This window comes from Alternaria ethzedia (genome assembly GCF_023757985.1).
Source record: "Alternaria ethzedia strain BMP 0044 chromosome Unknown scaffold_47, whole genome shotgun sequence".
NCBI classification, from domain to species: domain Eukaryota; kingdom Fungi; phylum Ascomycota; class Dothideomycetes; order Pleosporales; family Pleosporaceae; genus Alternaria; species Alternaria ethzedia.
In genome coordinates, this window is record NW_026056240.1 from 92,345 (window position 1) to 106,303 (window position 13,959).

A 13,959-nucleotide genomic window follows, 5' to 3' on the forward strand; every position below is an offset into this window, starting at 1 on the left:
TTATGGAAAGAGGGTCCCAAAGTCTGGCATCTCAGCCTCAGCCCACGGCTCACCCATGTCAATGAAGCTCGGTCCTTGGCTAGCGAGAGCCTTTGTGTACAGCTCGTCTGCGACTGCCTTCGCAGCGTACTGCAAATTGTTTTCCGCGAACGCAACAGCACGTCTATATTGCGCGTTGCCATCTGCAAGGAGATCGGCGCCTTGACCAACGAGGAAGATCATCATCTCAATACGGCCATGTTCCGTGGCGCCTTCGAACGCCGTTCTGCCATCAAAAAATGCTGGTGGCGCATTGACGTTGGCTTCTGCCTTGAGCAAGATTGTTGCGATATTGATATTCCCTGTGATCGCCGCTAGCTGGAGAGCCGTTGCTCCTGCTCGGATCGCTGGAGACTCGTTTGGACTGACTCCCTGGTCTAGCAGATACTCTACGATTTCCTTGCTTTCCGCTTGTGCTGCCGCCTGCAGTGGTGTTCGAGTAACCGTCACTTCGGCTGGTAAGGATATGTTGGCGCCTGCTTGTTGTAACCTCTGAACGATGTCCAAAGAGCCCAAAGAGATTGCGTGGAGTAGGCTAGTCATGTTACCAAGTTTGAAGTCTTGATGTACAATAGTGTTGTGGTCTTTAACCAGAGGCAGGAGAACGTCAATAACTTCGCCAGTGTCATCACCTTCGGAGAAAAGACGGAATGCTTCGCCAAGTGGACTCGTAAAATATGCACTTGGTCGAAACCGCCCATGGCCGTCAGGCGTGGTTCTCCAATTCTCTTCAACGGGCCCTGTGATATCGGTATTCATTGCGAGAAGCCTAAGAAGTCGCATGTTCTTGCGTCTTATGGCTTGATAGAGTGCATCTGAGCCAAAATAATGTACCCCGTCTGGGTATCGTGCCCTAAAAGCGGAGAGTATCACCGCCATGGCATCTTCGAAGTCGCGCATGATGCATACGAAAAGAGCGCTATTATCGAAGGGGTCCGCTCTCAGGCGCAGGAACTCTTCCAGTAAAGGGAGATCGTTTGTGAATACAGCGGCAGCAAGCGGTGTTAGATTCCACCCATCGTCCACGAAATATGAATACCGTGACGCAATGGGGGTAGATTGGTGCGATGTGTATTGTGAGTTGAACTGATGTGGTAGCAGAAGTCGTGCACCGTATGCAATCAATGCTTTTACTGCTGCTGAGTTCCGCTTCACGATAGCGGCGCTAAGGGGGGTTATGTTCCAATAGTCAGCACGCCCAGGTGGTCGCAAGTCTAATTTCCAGTCGTGAAACTCATTGAACTTTGGCCGGATGGACACGTTGACAGGGTGTCCACTTCGAAGTACGCAATCAATTGCGATTTGATTACCCCAGCTCAACACTTCAAAGAGTATGACGTTGTCGTACTCCGGGTAAAAACGACCTTCAGCATCCCGAACGGGATCATACTTTCTGTAAAACCCGTCGTTTTCTCTCAAGATGCCGTATATGTCCATACAACTCGTCAACAGCTTGACAGGTTCTAGTCGCCTGCTTTGAATCGCTTTGTATAGGCACCTCAGGGACGGCCTGATGCCCAGAGACAGGAGCTGTTCGATAATGTGGTGTTGATTCTCTCCCATGGCAGCTTCAAGAGCGTTCTCTATGTTCTTAAGCCTGCTAGGAAAGCTTTGCAATTGCAGCAGCAGACTCATAAGCCTGCTGTCCCCAACCTGACACGCTGCTACGAAGGCGTGAACAAAGCCAGCCGATTGATGGGCCAGTTCAGAGACATATCTCCGCGCTTGAAGTATCTCGAACGCTCCCTTGGATCGATTCGTAATGGCTTCGCCTAACGCCGTACAAATCTCGGGCTGTAATGGGCGCGTAGTTGGTTCCTCGCAGTAGGGTATAGTAACTTCGGCGTTGGGGTCTAGACCACGATCCAGAAACTCTACAAGGATTTTCAAATCGTTGCCTCTGACAGCACCGGTCAAGCAAATATCATCTGGCATCGCGCCCTTTGCAAGCAAAAGATCGAAGGCCGAAACATAGTTGCGTAGAACTGTACAATACAGGGAAGTAGATAACACCTCGTTCCAAAGATCTCGGTGACCGCTGCTAGCTGATGAAGCTCGGTCCAGGATTGTTTCCAGTATCTCGAAGAAGGAATCGTCCAAGTCTGTTCGCCACAATATACACGGCAAAGCGCGTTTCTGAAAGAAGATTTGAAAGCTCATGTCCCGGCAGTGAGTGGCTAATAGTGGTAAATACTGTTGGTCGCACCGTGACAAGAGTATCGCGATGGACCTAGACTCTGATGATTCGAACTCTAGACCATGGTCAAACAACAGTCGCAAGATTTGAAGTCCAACTGCATAGCCTGGGTGTTCGGCTGGTAAAGTCCCCGCTAAGATCAGCATGTGATCCGCGAACATCTGCTGATTAGGATCAGCGCCGAATTCGAGGAGGACTTGTGTTGCTTGCAGGTATCCTTTGAGACTTGTATACTCCAATGGGTAATATTGAGCATATCCTATGGTGACGGGGCGATCCACAAATCTTTCTCTATCCATTCTCATGATCATACTCAAGACGGGTCCATTCCCCAGAATCAGCGCTGCACAGAAGATGTTCTGTATTAATGCCAGATCGTAGGGAGAGGGAGTGGCATTGATGATGTTCATGAGAACTTCGTTTCCAAGTGAGAGGCAATAAGTTATCCCTTCTCTGAGGAATCGGTCGAGCTTAGTCTCGGGGCTAATGAGCGCCTGGATAGCATTACCGTCGTTGACTAATCGATGAAAGATCATGTACATGATTTGACGATCGATGCTTTGTTGGCGTACAAGTTGAAAGGAGCCTTCGTGCAAGATATTCCTGAAGATAGCCTCAAAGGCACTGCTGTCTTCAAACGAGATCATAGTGCCGAGTGATCCGAACTTTGGTAAGCGCAAGATAACCGGCATGATCAGTGTTGCGAAACTTGATGCGAGGGGGTTTCCCGAATGCCTGGGGGCAGCGTTCCAGTTCGTATAAGGTAGCCATGCCGAGTCGAACACATCATCTGCGCCTGGACTCGCGCCTGAAGCTGACATGTGGTCACGAGAAAAGAACAAGTCAACTCCGGTATGGCGAGACGACGTAGTCAAGCTTATGTCACCAGGCGCGGAATCTGATGATATTTCAAGCAGTTCTTCGAGTGAAGCCGACCAGGCATGTACGAGCGACCCAGGACCGAGCGGAGCACACCGTGGAGCAGAGCGGTATGGTGAGAGACTATTGGTTGCAAGGTTCCGTCGGATCGGGTAGGCTACAAGTTTTAGTCGGCAAAAATTTAATAACAGAGGCGAATCGAAGCTCTTACCTTCAACGGTCAGAGTCCTACCATGATGTCTGGTATGGGATCCCGTCTGCTGGCCTTCAGCCCTTCCTTCCTGGGCTATTGACACTCTACTACGCCGATTGGATGAGGGTCCATATTTGGAGAAGCCCCATTTCTTCACCCTATTCTCGTATTGTGCTTTTCTGCGCGGAAGTCAATACCCAATAGTTGGCTTACGCGACGATGAAGCGCTTTGTCGTGCACTTACGTTGCTGAGAAATGGTACTCAGTGGACATAATGTCTCTGACCCCACCTAAAGCTGTAAGAGGCAAGTCTTCCAAGACATACAGGCGGTGAATAGTAGATTTGTGCAGGTTCCACTCGCACTTCGGTATGCGTTGCGTGTAGGGTTTGTCGGGCATAGTTGCGTTTGAAACAGAGATGCATTCACCAAGAGAGTAGCTAGAGATGTGAAAAACAGATTCTCTAATGACCAGGCTGAACGCGGGGCACTTGCCTGCATTATGAGAGACCGCATCACGTGAATGGCGCCTGCCAGCCCTCCAGCTATTTGCGAAATCTGAATTCAGCCACATCCTGCATGCATGCTAAACCAATGGTATCTGCAGTACTTACCGATTTATGCAATTCGTATAGTAGAATCTAGTTCGAGGCTTACGCCCATCGCTGATTCGTCCTGAATGCAATGACTGCGCCTGCCCATTTCACATTTCGGCACGCTCAGCCTCCTCCCACTCAGATTTCGGCACGTCCGGCCTTGTCTAATTGTTATTTGAACGCGTGTGGCATCATACGCTTGGAATACCAACGCGTATGACCTTGTACATGTGAGATTCCGATATGCTGAGCCTCGTCCCATTCGGATTCTTTTACGTCTAGCCTGATGCGGTCAAAATGCGAGGCTGAAACCTTAAACACCAGCTAGATTTGCCAAATTTGAATCTGAGGACTGTGGCAGAAATCTGCTTTTCCAGCATATATGATGGGCGGGCAAGGACGTTGATCCGCTCAGTAACGCGTATGTCTGATGATGGCCTGGTCAAAAGACAACACGATCTCTGTTCTCGCTCTTCTTGCAACATGTATACCAATGTTCATCCTGATGGCTACATGTCTGTTGCGTCAGAGAAGACGTCGCGCTAGGCAGCGATGTGAGTGACTGGACGAGGAAGCCGCGATAGCAGCGATGCTGACAAAGACAGCCCGAACAGACATTGAAGCACCATCGGTATTACCTCGCTTGAAGCCCCTCCATTATGGGCCAGTTCGCAGGGAGTCTGCGCTCATGGCATTGATTGTCGTCCAGAGGGAGGTGCAGGTTGCGGATCGTGGGTCTTATCAGTCGACCGGAGTATGTTGAGGGAAGCAAGTGTCACGTGCCCTTAGTTTCATTAGCTGGGGAGTCCTTGGTGAAGCCGTTGTTGGGGATTTTGGAGCCATCTGTGTAGTTGATGTTAGACTGGAGATGAGATGGTTTTGTTACACGGGGTTGATAGCTGCCAAACCTCCAGGGCAGGGCAGGTGCGGGATGGTTCCGCTAGCGCGAACGCGTAATTGAGAGGCTCAAGCACGCGATCAATGCATGAGGTTCACATCGCGCCAAACCACACGTCAACGACATGCCACCCCACAGTAGAGGGGAGTCCCTTCCTTCAGGGTTCTACTCAAAATCTACGCCTAATCTCCCTGCCTTGACGTCATTCGATGGGCAGAGTCGCGAGGACAGCACGGTAACATCCCCTCCACGCTCCGCGACTCGTCCAGGAGCAACTCCTCTATCGCCAATATCGAATAGCGCTCTCTCCGAGGCGGCGTCTGTAGAGGACAACCAAGATGAAGACGAGGACCCTTTCATGGTGGAGGACGTAGTCAGCGAAGATGAAGAGGACGAAGAGGAGCCAGCGCCTACGTCTCGACCATTACAAACCTCTAAATCGTATAGTCACCTCCCGCGACATACTGCGACTGCGCTTTTCCCGCCCTTCTACAACAGGCCTCCGACTCCGCTACCGCCGTCTCCATCATTGACCTCGCTACTTCGCCCCGCCTTCAGCCGCCCAACGTCGAGACCTACAACACCAGACTCGTCGGATGTAGAAGGATATACCAGAGCTGGCTCGCATACCACAGGCACAAGCACACCCACGAACCTCGCGAGCTCGGCACGGCATGCGCCGACGGTACCCCGGGCCTCGCCGAAAGTACCTACATACGAATACTACGGCTTTGCACTGTACCTGGGGAGCTCCGCTGCGTTCCTGATGTACATCCTCTGGGCTTACGTACCAGCTCCGATGCTGCATCAGATGGGCATCCACTACTACCCGAACCGGTGGTGGGCGCTCGCGGTGCCATGCTGGTTGGTGGTGCTAGTCATATACATCTACGTTGCCCTTGCAAGCTACAACACGCGCTACCTAACACTACCGCTGAGCAGCTGCGAGAACCTCGTCGATGAATGCGCACAGATAGCCGTTGTCGATCGCATGACTGGGCAGATAGTACGCGACCCGGTGCTAGTCACAGACAAGCTACACGACAAGGACAAGGAAAAAGGCACTAGAGCCAGTGCATCTCCCAGCCGACGAAGCTCTTTCTCGGCATATCAATTTAGCGCACAAGATGAAGTGGACTGGAAAGGTTTCTGGAGCACGGGAACAGATGCCGTGATGGATGTGCCAATTGGCGGCGTCTGCGAGATACTCTATGGCCGCGACAGATGAATGATATCGTCATCCTGACTACTACTTATTCAGCGCGACTGTCATTCTCGGCCAAAGATACCTTGTGCGCGGAAAAAGCTTGTCGCGGGCAGTGGGTCGCTCTAACCCCCACTTACACCTGCCCCTCCCGAACTGCGAGATTCGGAAAGAACCATGCTCGTCAGGCAAGCGCCCCGCTACATTATGAGCTGTTTGTTCTTCGGATTGGGCGGATGGCTCCTGCTATCTAGCTGCTGTAGCTTAATCCCGAGCCTGGTTTACTTACTCAGCGGGGCATGCAGCGAGATAGCTGGTATAAGTCCTTCCTGATGTCCGCCTTTACTCTTTTCCCATCCCACCTCTGCTCGTGAGATTCGCCGCTTTGCCCTGGGTTCAATTGCTTCACTCGCTTCTTGAACAGCTTCCTTCGTTGACAAGCGTTCAATTGCCCATCATGAAGTCTGTCGTCGCGCTTTCCGCTCTCTCCATGCTCGCCGGTGCCGAGGCAGCTGAGACCGTCCTGGGAGCTTACATCTTCCACCGCCATGGCGACCGTACACCAAAGGCTCTTGCTCCTACCAACTTGACTGCTCTTGGTTACGAACAGGTCTACACATCCGGCCAGTACTACCGCTCACGTTATCTGTCCGGCGAATCGAAGATCCACGGCATCAACGAGGATGAAGTCAAGCTGTCCCAGCTTCAGGTTCAAGCACCGGTCGACAATGTCCTCCAGAACTCGGCCATGGGTTTCCTCCAGGGACTTTACCCTCCTGTCCAGACGGTTCAGACTCTTGCCAATGGCCAGAGCGTACAAGCGCCAATGGATGGCTACCAGCTCATCCCAGTCAACACCATCGAGACCGGCTCCGGCTCTGAGGACAATGGCTGGCTGCAGGATGCTTCGAGCTGCCAAAACGCAAAGACCAGCTCAAACTCCTACTTCGACAGTGAAGCGTACAAGAGCCTTGCGTCCAGCTCCAAGGACTTCTACTCTTCCATTGTTCCCTCAATGAACGGCGTGGTCAGCGATGAGCAGGTGTCTTTCAAGAACGCCTACGTCGGTATGTCTCGTCCCAATCCTCATGTATAAGCCAAACTAACATGAACAGTCTACGACACCATCCACGTAGCCGAAATCCACAACTCCAGCATCCCCAACTCCGAAGCCCTGACCAACACCACCCTTACCCAACTCCGCACTCTCGCCGATGCCCACGAGTGGGGTCTCGCCTACAACGCCAGCGACAACATGCGCGCAGTAGCCGGCATGCAACTCGCAGGAGAAATCCTCGAATACATGAACAACATCATCAGCACCTCCGGCTCCAAGAAGTTCGGCATCCAATTCGGCGCCTACGCAACCTTCATGTCCTTCTTCGGTCTTGCCGACCTGCAGAAGGTCAGCGACGACTTCACCGGCGTAGTCGACTACGCTAGCTCCATGGTCTTCGAGCTTTTCACCAACGCGGACGTTGATTCGGGTTTCCCCAACGGAGACGACCTGCAAGTCCGCTTCCTGTTCCACAACGGCACGGCTAGCAACACCAGTGAACCCTCTGTCTTCCCTCTCTTCGGCGGTAGCGAGAACGCTGTCTCGTGGACCACTTTCCAGGATAAGCTGAATGAGTTTGCGATTACTACTACGGAGCAATGGTGCACTAAGTGTGGTAACACTGCTGGTTCTTGCGCTGCGTTTGTTAAGGACAACGGGGCTACTACTGCTCAGCAGAGTGGAAACGGTAGCAGCGATATGTCGCCTGCGGTTGGTGGCGTCATTGGTGCTTTTGTTACGCTGGCTGTTGTTCTGGGCTCGCTCGCGGTGCTTATGCTGGTCGGTGGATTCAGGCTTGTTAGCAAGAAGGCGCTGCAGAGGGGTGTGCCGCAGAGCAGTGTTGAGCCTAAGGCTTAGGGTCTGCTTGGGGGAGACGGCGTGTTGTATGGTAGTGAAGCGAAGGATGGAGAATTTCACATCAGTTACTGGACGTGGTATGGTATGAAAAGGAAACGAACAAGAGGTGTCACGATTTGTACGAGATTAACGAATGAATGAGAACGCTGAAGGGTATATTGCCAAAGTCTTAGTCTAGGTCCTTGAGGATGTATATGGTCGGCATTGACTGTCTGTCTACATCCTGAAGAACCTAGGCTAAGCATTTGGCAATGTATTTTCTGTTCATCTCTTCATTCCACTGTATACTTGCAATTCGGGTATAACATGTCCCAGCCTATGACCCAGATCCCTTTTACCCACTCTCCCAAACGCCAGCAAATGCATGAAGTCATCTATATCATAACGCGAAGTGAAAAGAAGATTCCTCCTCCCTAGACCTTCAACACACTAAACCTATCCTGCGGCTTGACCTTCGGCGCACCCAAACCCTTCCTAACCTCATCCAACTGCTCCATGCCACTTTGCTGCTTCCCCTTCTTAACCCTCCTCCCACTCTTTCCGGCAGTATGATGGCTTCCTAGGAAATCATCCATAATGCTGTCGAAATCGCCACGCAGCGGCGGCGCCTCACTACTCGACCACCCACTCATACCACTCATCTTGCTCATGCCGCTCATCTTTGACATACCACTGACCATGGAAGCAGAGTCGTCGTAGCCGTAGTCATCTTCGGGGAAACCGTCGTCGTCAGCGTATTCTTCCTCGATCTTGTCGAAGCGCTGGTCGAGCAGTGTGAGGCCTTCTGTGCGGTGGAGCGCGGATGAAGACATGGAGTATCCGGATGTGGATGTTTTGGCGCCTTTGCGCTTCTTTCTGCGGCCGCCGGCTGTTAGGGCTGAGGCGCCTGTTATGAAGGATTGGTTGTCTGTTGCGGCTGCGGCGCCGTTTCTAGGGTTGCCAGGTGTGGGTTTAGCGGCTTTGACATCTTGTTTGAACTTCTTGAATTCGTCGAGGTACGCCATGTCTGCTGCGTCGGCGGGGGCGGGCGCTTCATCTGGAGCGGGCAGGGAGGATGGGTGTGTGGGGTCGTTGTTGGAAGGTTTCTGAGCGCGCAGCTTGGGTGATGAGGCTTTGATTGTGTCGTCGGTTTCCCAACCTGGGTCTTCTTCTGCGAGGAAGCGGTCCATGGGGTCTCTATCGTCGGTCTCGTCGTCGAAGAGGTCGGCGCTGTCCCATTCTCGTTGGTCGACTTCGAAGCCGTCTTGGGCGAGTTCGTTGAAGATGTCCTCGTCGTCCTCGACGTAGGCTTCGTCTTCGAGCGCTTCGAGCACTTCGCGTAGGCGCGGGTCCATGTCTGGTTGGAAGCCCTTGAGGGCGTCGGGGATGTTCTGCTGGTCTTGGTAGGTTGTCTTGCGCACGAACTCTGAGGGCGCCATGTCTTCTCCGAATAGTTCGCTCGCGCTGCTGATGTTGCTGCTCACGCTGAGATCGGCCTGGCTTCTGCTGTCGTTCAGCGATGCGTCGCGCAGCATGTCTGCCAAATCCATCTTTTGCTTTCCCTTCTTCTCCGCCTTGGGCTCAATGAAGTAGGAATCGCCGCTGCCAGAGCCCAGGTCGCGCATGTGCTGCATGTAATCGTACTCGGTGTCGTCGTAATAGATGCCGTAGTTGGCGGCTTCACCCTCGTTCTTCCGTACTTGGGCGCCATATTCGCTTTCTAGTTCGCGTCTCGACTTGATCTTGCTGCGTCCCGTCGCGGCGGAGTATTGCGACGCACGCGAACTTCCTGCGGGCTCGTCGGTTTCGCGTTGGTTGGGTGCGGCCCTCTCGGCAAAGACCATCTGCGGGGCATCTTCGTCGTGGATTCGGGGGTCATTTTGGGCGCGGTGGACGAGACGGAAGTTGGTCGCGTTCTTCTTATCGCTGTCGCGGGGTTAGCGGGGTACTTTGAACGCGCATCCAGATTTCTCTTCTCACATGAACTTTCGGCGAGGCATCTTGGTGGCTTATGTGAGAGTTGAGGTTAGGTCGTATGGCAGTGGCGAGTGTGTTGTTGTGGAAGTCTGGGGAAGGCGCGCTTACAAAAGGGTCTTCGAAAAATAATTTAGGCGAGGCAATCGGTGAATGACGTGGTGGGGCAACTTCCGTCGCAACTTTCTCTTTCCACTCACCCCTCTATTTGGGCCAAAAACACCACAACCACACGATACAGCACCTTCAACCGCAAACATGGTGCTCGCGAAATCCAAGAAGAGCGTCGGGCTGGGCAACAGCCTGATGAACGACAGGTTCAGCAAGGGAAAGGGCGACAACCTGCGAAAGGGCAACTTCAACGCCGGTATCGAGCGAACCGGTCAAAATGGCGAGAAGGTACGTTATATTGACGAGGAGTATGCTTATGATATCGGCGCACGCGCAGGAACATTGCGCAATGGGTGGCATCCGGTAGACCACGCGACTGGCCTCATACTAACACCCTCCAGTACATCACCAACGAGAAGAAGGAGGCTTCGTACATGAAGATGCGCTCCGTCACCGAACAAGGCGCCCTCGACGACTTCCTTTCCACTGCCGAGTTGGCCGGTACCGACTTCACCGCCGAGAAGATGAACAACGTCAAGATTATCCACAAGGACCAGAAGAACCCATACCTCCTCTCGCCGCTTGAGGAGCGCAACGTCACCAAGAAGCACAAGGAAAACAGGAACCGACTGACTGTACCGAGGCGACCTCACTGGGATAAGGACACTACACCACAAGAGTTGGACGAGAAAGAGAGGGCATCGTTACTGCAGTGGCGAAGAGGCTTGGCGGAGCTGCAAGAGAACAATGACCTTCTCCTCACACCGTTCGAGCGCAATCTCGAAGTCTGGAGGCAATTGTGGCGTGTTATTGAACGGTCAGATTTGGTTGTGCAGATTGTGGACGCCCGTAACCCGCTCATGTTCCGATCAGAGGATTTGGAGGACTACGTCAAGGAGGTGGACCCGAAGAAGAACAATCTGTTGCTGGTCAACAAGGCGGATATGATGACGCTGGAGCAACGGAAAGCATGGGCCGACTACTTCACCGAAGCGGGCATCAACTACAAGTTCTTCTCGGCTGAACTCGCCAAAGAGATGAACGAGGCTCGTGCTGAGTTGGAGGCAAGCGACGACGAGTCGGACGATGCCGGCGACTCTGACGAGCTTGTGACTGATGAAGGCGAAGACTTTGAGGAAGAAGACGACAAACTCGCAAAAGAAGCCAAGAAGATTGACCTGCAAGACAAGCAGGAAGAGAAGGAAAAGTGGGTGGACGAAGAGACAGTCGACGTACCGGGCGCGAGCCAAGCAGAGGCGGACGGCGACGAGCGCACGCGGATACTAACAACAGAGGACCTTGAAGCCCTGTTCCTCCAACATGCGCCTGATGTTGATACCGGACCAAACGGCGAGCCGCGAAAGACGTCGATTGGTCTTGTCGGTTATCCCAACGTCGGAAAGTCGTCCACAATCAACGCATTGATTGGTGCAAAGAAGGTGTCGGTTTCTGCAACACCTGGAAAGACCAAGCACTTCCAGACTATCCATCTCAGCGACAAGGTCATGCTCTGCGATTGTCCTGGTCTGGTGTTCCCCAACTTTGCCACAACCAAAGCTGAGCTCGTATGTGCTGGTGTACTGCCAATCGACCAACTTCGCGAGTACACTGGGCCCGCAGGCCTTGTCGCACGTCGCATCCCGCAACCCTTCCTTGAGGCGCTATACGGAATGAAGATTCACCCTCGACCGATGGAAGAAGGCGGAACTGGTATTCTGACATCTGAGGAAATCCTACGCGCTTATGCCATCGCCAGAGGCTTCTCCACCCAAGGTCTTGGTCAGCCAGACGAGTCTCGAGCGGCGCGATACATCCTCAAGGACTACGTCAAGGGCAAGATTCTCTTCTGTCACCCTCCACCCACCGACCCACCGCTAGACCCCAAGCACTTCAACCGCGAACTCTACGACGTCGACCATCTTCCCGCCAAGCGCCGACACCACCCTCTCGCCTCTCTTCCCGGCAATACCTCCCTCGCTGGTGCACTAGACGATGACATGTCGCTGATGGACGACGAGCTCGACGCCGGCGTACCCGTCCAAGGAGAGAAGACACAACGCATGGACAAGCGCTTCTTCGGTCCCGGACAAGGCATGGGTAGAGTGAACCAACCCTTCCACTACAAGTACAGTGAGCAGGGCAAGGAGCTCAGCGGCAGGAAAGCTAAAATGGTCGCTGCGCTCGAGGCAGATGTTGACCCCACTGAGATGAAGATGAACAGCAAGAAACACTTCAAGGCCAACAAGAGGAGGGCGAAGAAGGTGCGATCTGAGTATGTTGATTAGATATCGATGCGTAAGGAGGGAACAGGGAAAAAGGAATGGGAGGTTATGAATGCATGATTGGCGTTTGGATCTGTTTCTTGGGATGATATACCGGGAATTCAATGCATAGAATATAAAAGTCATCTTATCAACAATGTTCCATGCTTCAGTGTTTCGTACGGCTTATGTGATCCTTTTCATTCGAGATAGTTCGCTGGAGTATGTCTGTTCAGGTGGTGGCTGTGTCACAGAGCAGGCGCTGGGTCGCAACTTCACGCAGGTCCACCAAGTCATTGGTGCTATTTGCTGGAATCCACGCCAAGCCAAAACTTGCCTAATCGGGACTGTTGTCACGTTTTCTTCGAGACTTGGTACAAAAGTCGCCCGAACACGTGGGATTTATGTGATGCATTGTAATGTTTGGATGTCACTGCGATCGATGGTTCAGGGGGATATTGCCAGATTCGGACAGGGTCTGGGGGAGTGAATGTGTCCACTGTTGTTCAAAGCTTTTCCCTTCATTCCATCGTCTCACAACACCAAGCACTCATCTCCCGCTAGTATATTATTTTTGCACTTGATCTTTTCTCGGGGGAAGGCTAGCCATTACTGTCAAGGTGGTCAGATCGCGACAATATCAGGGCATTGTTCAGTTTACGGATGCACGTCGAGAGATAGGCTGAGTGTGCAGACTATATATCTGTACAATTGTCTTACGTGTGGGTTTGCAAGTTAGAGAGAGTTAGTGCACGGCACTGCACTGCAATTTCTAGCGCGGACGAGAGGGTCGAAGAGCAAGGCTGAGAAGCGGCTTGAGATACTGATTCGACAATGACCCATGTGACATCAGTGGCCCGATACCTGCACTGCAATCTTTGGCGTGGAGAAGCCGTTGCTGACCTTGCGAGTGCAAGAGCAGGCTGTGTGTATGATAGCCAATGGTAAGTGCACGTAGGTTAAGCGAGTATCACCTTGCATGTTGCACTGCAATCTCTAGCACGGACGAATAGGTAGAGTAAGAAGGCAGAGATGACAAGGCTGTGGTCCTTCACTGCAATGTTGAGCGTAAAAGAGCAGACACTACACTTCCGAATGGAGCATCGAGCTCTTGAGCAGTGGAACAGATTTGTGGTTTGATCATGAATCGCATTTTTTACTAAACACCAAAACATCTAGCCCATGTCTAAAATTGAACGCCCAAGAGTTGAGACACCACTTCATAAAGCGGTCCTCCAAAGAAAGAGAAGAAATCATCGGAAGACCCAGAATGAGCGAAGTAGGAATCCAAAGAAGCCCCTGCGAACAGTCCTCCTGTAGCTCCCATCCCCGTCCCCTGAAAAATTGTTGCATGCCTCGAAATGTGTGACCGATCTGTTTATGCGACGCTGGCGCAGTTGAGGGCGTTGACGTTGACGATACCCTGTTGGTGTTGCAGATTAGTATGAGGTGATGGGGCGAGCATGAAAGGGCATGACTTACATCCTTTTGGTCACCGATGTCGCAGCAGCGGATGCTGCCATCGCAGCCGGGCTGCTGGACGCTGATGGGGAGAGTGACGCACTCAAGGGCGCCGACGAGCGCATCCTTGGAAGCGCAGCAGACTGCCCTCTCGTTTCCACCCTTGCAGATGGTGTTTCCGTTGCCGTTGCCTTGGGGAACAGCGGAGACGGCGACAGCCAGGGAGAGGATGGTGATGAAGAACTGCATTTTG

At 52.7% G+C, this 13,959-nt stretch overlaps 6 protein-coding genes across 6 annotated transcripts; 3 read left to right on the forward strand and 3 right to left on the reverse strand.

Annotated features, from left to right (window-relative positions):
• Positions 1-3,057, reverse strand: J4E87_010372 (uncharacterized protein; the record flags this gene model as incomplete). The annotated part of the gene is made up of 1 exon (XM_049381946.1): positions 1-3,057. The coding sequence occupies one exon, from the start codon at positions 3,055-3,057 to the stop codon at positions 1-3; it is 3,057 nt and encodes a 1,018-aa protein (XP_049228317.1).
• Positions 3,058-4,925: 1,868 nt separating this feature from the next.
• J4E87_010373 (uncharacterized protein) lies at positions 4,926-6,029 on the forward strand (the record flags this gene model as incomplete). Its single annotated transcript, XM_049381947.1, has 1 exon — positions 4,926-6,029. The coding sequence occupies one exon, from the start codon at positions 4,926-4,928 to the stop codon at positions 6,027-6,029; it is 1,104 nt and encodes a 367-aa protein (XP_049228318.1).
• A 433-nt stretch (positions 6,030-6,462) lies between these two features.
• On the forward strand, positions 6,463-7,920 carry J4E87_010374 (uncharacterized protein; the record flags this gene model as incomplete). The annotated part of the gene is made up of 2 exons (XM_049381948.1): positions 6,463-7,072; positions 7,121-7,920. 2 exons carry the CDS (start codon positions 6,463-6,465, stop codon positions 7,918-7,920), a joined length of 1,410 nt encoding a protein of 469 aa, XP_049228319.1.
• Positions 7,921-8,333: 413 nt separating this feature from the next.
• Positions 8,334-9,899, reverse strand: J4E87_010375 (uncharacterized protein; the record flags this gene model as incomplete). Its single annotated transcript, XM_049381949.1, has 2 exons — positions 8,334-9,825; positions 9,880-9,899. 2 exons carry the CDS (start codon positions 9,897-9,899, stop codon positions 8,334-8,336), a joined length of 1,512 nt encoding a protein of 503 aa, XP_049228320.1.
• Positions 9,900-10,131: 232 nt separating this feature from the next.
• On the forward strand, positions 10,132-12,269 carry J4E87_010376 (uncharacterized protein; the record flags this gene model as incomplete). Its single annotated transcript, XM_049381950.1, has 2 exons — positions 10,132-10,272; positions 10,386-12,269. 2 exons carry the CDS (start codon positions 10,132-10,134, stop codon positions 12,267-12,269), a joined length of 2,025 nt encoding a protein of 674 aa, XP_049228321.1.
• A 1,354-nt stretch (positions 12,270-13,623) lies between these two features.
• On the reverse strand, positions 13,624-13,955 carry J4E87_010377 (uncharacterized protein; the record flags this gene model as incomplete). Its single annotated transcript, XM_049381951.1, has 2 exons — positions 13,624-13,668; positions 13,728-13,955. The coding sequence occupies 2 exons, from the start codon at positions 13,953-13,955 to the stop codon at positions 13,624-13,626; spliced, it is 273 nt and encodes a 90-aa protein (XP_049228322.1).
• Between the last annotated feature and the right edge of the window lie 4 nt (positions 13,956-13,959).